Here is a 6,238-nt window from a genome sequence, read left to right as displayed (position 1 = left end):
GGTTGATCTCTAATTCCAATCTCATTTAAAACACAAAATAAGTGTCGCACAAGATATTCCTACACCTTTATTGTTTTTTTTTTCTTAGTGTAGAGCATATAAATTGTCCCACCCTAATGTCTCCAGGTCCATCTGTCCTCTGATTATGCTTCTGATTGTCAGGACCGTTGTTGTTGTTTGCAGATATTTGGGGAAGAAAAAACAGGAAATTTTGTGTGTGGAGCATTTACTTTAAATTTTCATCTGTGGATTTAGACAGATACAAGTATGATCTGTTTTCAACTATTTTGTTATTTCAATATGTGCTAAAAATCTCATGTTCCTTTCACTTTATTCACTACCTGCGTACATCCATCACACTGAATATACAATAGAGGTTTCTAGTTAATCTACTTCTGAAAATATCAAGTATTTTAATGCATCTCTTCTTTCAGGAACTCCAGGACAATCAACAAGAAAGAGACCAAAAACTCCGTCCCATTCAGTTTAGTTCGGCCTGGTTCTTACATCTCTGAAGTTTATGTGAAGGTGCAGAGCCCCCTAGAGGCCTCCGGGTGCTACATGGAGAGGGTTCACTCCAAAGTGCGACGTGCTCAGGAGGGTCTGGTGGACGTGGTGGTGCAGGGTCTGAGTGGTGAAAAACCGGTGGCGATGGTGGAGAGCGAAGAGATGCTGCGCGTGGGGAGCAGCCTGACCGGGTTTGGAGAGGTGGTGCTGGAGGGGGGCCAGGCGGTAAGGCTACAGGCCCCGCAGGATGGACGCGGGTACATCTTGGTGCCCAGTGACTACAGGAGCTTCATGGACAGACACGAGGCTTCAGCCAACATGTGGCAGGCGCTGACAGCTGTGACCGGCCTCACAGGGGCCACACTGCTAGCTGGCATTGTGTATAAATTCTTTGGAAAACAGAGCGACAGATCAAGATAGGCTGAACACTGTGGGTTAGAAGCGATGCCTTTTCGGGTTTGATCCCCTGCATCCAGTTACTACTTTGTCATCAAGCATACTTGAGACTGTAAACATGAAGAACTGGGGAAACCTATTAAAAAACCAAAATGACAAAACAATGAACACATTTCCTACTAATCCTCCTTTGCTGAAGGTTCTTCTTTTTAGCGATCTTCACTAATGCGTCAATTAAAAGCTTTGGACCTGCTTCATAACCCAATCTGTGATTCCTCAACTTAAAGAATGCTTCTTAACTCACCAGGTGATCTAATGTTTATTAATTAATGACAAACTTTTTTTTTTCTCCTTTGGATCAGTTTTGGGGACATTCCTTCTGCAGATTTTACTGTTTAAGTGTAAACTTATCATTACAGTATTTCTATAGCAACCGTATTTTATCAGTGGAACATGTTTCCAGTCATTCTGCTGAGACTGGATAGATGTGATAACATGAAATAATGAATCTACCTCCTGGGTTGTTTCTGAAGTTTCTCCTTATTGCATTCCAGACATATAATGTGAATCTTTTGCGGTTTTATTTTTCTCTTTAATAAAAAGAAAAACCTGGAAGGTCTATTCAGCCCCCTTTACTCTGATGTCACTATATAAACAAACTGCTCTCAGTCCACCTTTGTGTTTGGTATCCATCTCTGTTTTATGATGGATTTAAGGATTTTTAAGAGGAGTAATATAAGGACTAATGAACATAGCACAGGGAAAATTAGAATAATTTGAATCTTTCTCTCTATAATAAAACAATGCAAACATTAAAATGATCAAAAATGTATAATTGTAAAGACCAGGTACTAAAGATTTGTAACGAAATGAGGTTCCACGTTAATGTTAACTCACTAAAATGCATGCTGCCTTTTTACAGATTTTTACTTGTCGAAACCATTCATCATGATGGCCTGGCGGGTGAGTTAGATCGCAGTTTGTGGTGTTTAAAGTCAAATGCCTGCTTTTATTTACACTACAGCAAGTGTGTTAATGAAAGGACGAAAGCTGAGACCTGTCTGGGCAGGATGATAGTCTGTTCTTTATTTTAGAAACATTCAGAGGACAAGGGTTCGAAAATGGATGTTTGCTTTAAATGCACTGAGCCACTTCTGCTGGTTAGTAAGGCTGCTGCATGGAGAAGAGGGCAAAAACAACAAAAACCTTATTTCCCTTCAGTCACACAGCAGCTTATGCTAAAGAGTTAATAAATTAAACTGTGAGGAAGTGATTCTTGTTATTCTTCATCTTCTGAAGATTCTTCAGCCTCCTCCAACCATTGGATGAATTTCTGAAGCTGCAAAATGAAATCAGAAAAATTAAAAAATTATAAATGAATGCTAAAAAGTAAATTTGCATAATAAAATAATCAAAATACTGCCATTATTAAATGACGTGTAAATGTTTTTCTATCAGCCGCACTAAACATCACATCATCCACAAATGAATGGTAGGATTTATGGTTTGATTTACTACAGACTATTAGGTAAAACTCGGGCTGTAAGGCAAACAAAAGTGCTTCGGATGATGTCATCAAACATTATTTAAACTGAAATCAGTTAATGTATTAATGAAAAGCATCTGAAACAGAGATCATGTTTAAAAGCTACAGATTTGAACCTGAATTTAACTCTTTATAGGGCACTCAGTGAGCCAATAGTGTTATCAGAATCCAGGACAAGACTGTATTACCTTTACCTACCTTACATTAAAAAAATATGAATATTTTGATGGCAAAAATGTCAATGTAATAACAAGAAACACCATCTGCCCGAATATATTAAGAAAAATAACAAAAGTGCTTCTATAAGCAATTAATGAAAAACACAGTAAAAGAAACACTTTTTTATGGTACAACATGCATTAATGCTGATCCTGATACTTAAATTTTTTAGTTTAAAAATTCAAAAGTAATTGTTAACTAGGCTTATTAACTTTTTAACTTTTCAATTAGCTTTTTACCTTTTTATCTTGAGTTGTTAACTAAACTTAATTTACAGTAGTTAATATATCATTCAAGGGCTCATCTAATTGGTCAAACACCAAAATGAGATGTACAGCCATGTAGCTGGATCTTTGCTGAATGGCTGGATATAGATCTTGTGCTTCTAGACCTCACTGAGGGATGGGGAGACTCCATTTGTAAGGGGTATGCAAGTGATCAAAAATGGTAACTTGTCCTATAAAAGGGTTAACCCATCCCCTTGGGGAGCAGTGGGCAACCACTGTGCAGCATCCGGGGAGCAGTGTGGGGTTAAAGGTCTTCCTCAGATACCCATAATGCTGGCTGCAGGGATTGAACCGGGTCCTTGCAACTGGACACAAGCACTCTGCTTTAACCACCATGCCAACACTATTAAAGCTTAGCCATTTTCAGAAACTTTTAAGTACACTTTGAATGATAGTGCTCTATGACAACAGATGATAGCGACTGTAGTGTAAAAACTTAATCTGGTCTTTTTTTTTTTAAACCAGCCAATTCCTGACTTTGGGAACTCACCCCCGGATTCTTGCGCAGCTGCCTGCTTTGATCCGTCGTGGCTCCCTGAGAGAACCAGCGCAGTATCATCTCCTCCTCCAGGATCTCCAGCTCGTACATGTTCATAAGGACCTAGGGTAGAAACAGGATACAGGAACACATACAGAATAAATGGCATTAAAATTGCTCTCCTAAATGTTCATCACTGCTGTTTGATCCTTACCTTCCCTATAGCAGCCCAGTGACTCTCCTGCTCTAGAAAATGCTCCTCAAAGGCAGCCAGACAGTCCAGGTGGTCCTGTGCTCTCTTCACATAGTTCTTAAAGACTGGTGCCCATTGCTTCAACAGCTAAACAAGAAGAAGAAGAGATAAAACCATCTGCTTAGTACAGATAAAAGGATCTGATGTGACATTTCTAAAAATTAAAAATGACTTTATTAATGCCAAATGGAAATTGAACTAAAATATTTACCGGCAGAAGCAGGGCTACGTATTGTGCAGGAGTGAGGTTTGGTCCCTGCTGCTGGAAGGGGTACTCCAGCACCACGTTAGTTAGAATCTGCATCACCTCCTTTAGACTGATGTTGTAGGCGTACCTGGAAAAAGACAGTGAGTTTGAACAGTGATCAGGCCTGAAGGGAGCAGCAGAGGTTAAGAACATAAGGTTAAGAGCTCACTTTAGTGAGTTGATCTCCAGCACCAGGTTATCACAGCCAATGTTCTCCTCTAAACCTCTCTGCAGAGTCCCGAGCACCTCCATCTGGAAAACTATAAAGAAAAGTACAACGCTGAATGGCTGCAGATTTCAAAAAATGTACATGAGGGAAGGAAGGATATTTTATAAAAAAAAAAAAAAAAAACATGTTGATAAATTCTTGTTAATTGCTGTTATTTTTTCTGTTTGGACAGTAGGGGGCAGTCATGCTGCTGTCTGTACAGTTGAGCTCTCACCTTTAACATCATCCATCTCAGGGGAGGGGATCATGAGGTCATCAGGGCCGTCTGGTTCGCTGTCTTCGCTGTCGCTCTCAGGATCCGGGTTCAACACCAAACCTAGTGGACATCAACCCAAACATCACCAAATAAACCACAACATCCACCCGCTTCAAGGATGAAGTGATGAGAGCGGCTCACCTACCCCACAGACACTGAGACAGCTCCTCTTCTTCCGTCTCATCCAGACTGCTGGCCTTCCAGATGTAACCTTTCCCTTGGGTTCCAACCTCTGCCGGGTTAAAAACTACAAAACACACAATGACACAGTTTGTACTGCAAATTGTAAACGCTTTTAGAAAGCATGGATATTCCAGGGAGATGATGCACACCTTTCTGTTTGGTTTTGTCTTTACTCTGCCCAACCTCAGCATCATCACTGAGGAACTCATCAGCATCCTCCTCTTCTTCCTCGTCCGGATGGTGCATGGAAACAACAGTTCCTTCTGGCAGAGACACGTCAGGTCCAATCACCACCTGGAAATCGCAAATGTTTTCATTTAGAAGCTCTGATCATAGCTTTAAAGCCATTACCACATTTGACCAGTGCTGCATAAATAAAGTTTTCTTAATAGGTCAGAATTACAGGTGAAGAACTCAGAAAATGTGAATTATTTACTTTTAGCTAGGTCTCTCTTTACAGTAAGGCTAGGATCAAATGTTTCCTGTATATGCAGAAGAACACGTTCAAAAGCAGTCAGAAGTTTTGGGTTTTAATAAATTAAATATTCTGATGGTCTAAAAATGTGGATTAAAAAAAAACAAAACCCTTCTAGTTATTTGAACTGGTCCAACAAAATCAAGAGCAAAAACAAATCAGTCTTCTTCAAACTTATTCAAGGAACCACCTGTGATAAACTAGAGCAAACACAAAACTGCCATCTATTGTGTGTTTACCTGAAGACAGGCTCACCAGAAAATATTTGTTTAGCAACATTTCAATTTAATAAATAGTTTAATAATTCCAAAACGTACAATGAGACTTTATAACAGACATATTAAGACTAGGGATGTCCTGATACAATTGTTTTATCTCCACTATGATTCCAATATTGCACTTGAACCCTTTATTTTTACCTGAGTTACAAAAGAAGCCTTAAAAAGGGCTGATAGAAAAGCAAAGTTTGTTTAATAAAATTTAAATGAGAGATAAAAGTTATTGAAGGCCGATACAGAATATGCCAAAATCAGTCTAATGAATCCCTGATATGTGCTTTCTAGTGTTTTGCAGGGACGATTCTTTAGGCCCATGTTGCCTACTAATTCCCTATTTATATGATAAAAACGATACATTTTTAGTTAGGTCTCAACTTGAACACAAAGAAAAATGTATAAATAAAGAAAATCTTAACACTAAATAGCAATTAAAGTTGGCGGCACTGTGTGAAGCTTCCGGATCTCCAGGCATGGCTGCTGAATGCACTAATGAATCAGCAATAGAATGCAAATATCAGCCGACACGATACAGGGAAATAGCGCTATAGACCAAAAATATTAGCCGTGAATTAGTCTATGTCTAATTTAAATTTGCTGATGACATTTCAGTTCTCATGTTATTGTCCATTATAAAAAGAACAGAGAATGTTTATGTTTGAAAGGATTTGGTGTAAAAAATCTTGATTTGTCTTGCTTTTCTCAAAGTTATATTTGACTTTCTGGAGAAAGAGATATTTCCATTGCTAGAAATTATGCAGGGAGCATAAATGGTTAGATAAATGCTTTATTCTATCATATTGTTGATGCATGGCTACTTCTCAAATGTGAATAATGTCATAAAGCCTGTATGGGCCGGGTACCTAAATAGAAACGTTATTCTGCTT

The 6,238-nt window shown here is 38.8% G+C and overlaps 2 protein-coding genes across 2 annotated transcripts; one reads left to right on the top strand and one right to left on the bottom strand.

Annotated features, from left to right (window-relative positions):
- The first annotated feature begins 410 nt into the window (after positions 1 to 410).
- Positions 411 to 1,891, top strand: LOC107081251 (mitochondrial ubiquitin ligase activator of nfkb 1-A-like). Its single transcript, XM_015369450.1, has one exon. The coding sequence runs from the start codon at positions 562 to 564 to the stop codon at positions 925 to 927; it is 366 nt and encodes a 121-aa protein (XP_015224936.1). The 5' UTR covers positions 411 to 561; the 3' UTR covers positions 928 to 1,891.
- A 102-nt stretch (positions 1,892 to 1,993) lies between these two features.
- LOC107081249 (translation initiation factor eIF-2B subunit epsilon-like) lies at positions 1,994 to 4,933 on the bottom strand. The gene is made up of 8 exons (XM_015369449.1): positions 4,751 to 4,933; positions 4,564 to 4,665; positions 4,377 to 4,478; positions 4,103 to 4,193; positions 3,898 to 4,021; positions 3,648 to 3,773; positions 3,446 to 3,556; positions 1,994 to 2,242 (listed from the first exon to the last, which is right to left on the bottom strand). Exons 1-8 carry the CDS (start codon positions 4,845 to 4,847, stop codon positions 2,183 to 2,185), a joined length of 813 nt encoding a protein of 270 aa, XP_015224935.1. The 5' UTR covers positions 4,848 to 4,933; the 3' UTR covers positions 1,994 to 2,182.
- Positions 4,934 to 6,238: the final 1,305 nt, after the last annotated feature.

Source organism: Cyprinodon variegatus, unplaced genomic scaffold, assembly GCF_000732505.1.
Source record: "Cyprinodon variegatus isolate N-32 unplaced genomic scaffold, C_variegatus-1.0 Scaffold3624, whole genome shotgun sequence".
In the NCBI taxonomy this organism is placed as follows: domain Eukaryota; kingdom Metazoa; phylum Chordata; class Actinopteri; order Cyprinodontiformes; family Cyprinodontidae; genus Cyprinodon; species Cyprinodon variegatus.
The sequence above is the reverse complement of the archived record's forward strand: the minus strand, read 5'-3'. Positions and strand labels throughout refer to the sequence as shown.

What these genes read in the sequence shown, in the direction of transcription:
- LOC107081249 (XM_015369449.1), bottom strand. Translation starts at nt 4,847, where the DNA reads ATGCACCATCCGGACGAGGAAGAAGAGGAGGATGCTGATGAGTTCCTC. An exon ending in TGAGATGGATGATGTTAAAG is followed by an intron (nt 4,194 to 4,376) that starts GTGAGAGCTCAA and finishes TTTTCTTTATAG; the next exon opens with TTTTCCAGATGGAGGTGCTC. An exon ending in AGCTGCGCAAGAATCCGGGG is followed by an intron (nt 2,243 to 3,445) that starts GTGAGTTCCCAA and finishes TTCATTTTGCAG; the next exon opens with CTTCAGAAATTCATCCAATG.
- LOC107081251 (XM_015369450.1), top strand. Translation starts at nt 562, where the DNA reads ATGGAGAGGGTTCACTCCAAAGTGCGACGTGCTCAGGAGGGTCTGGTG.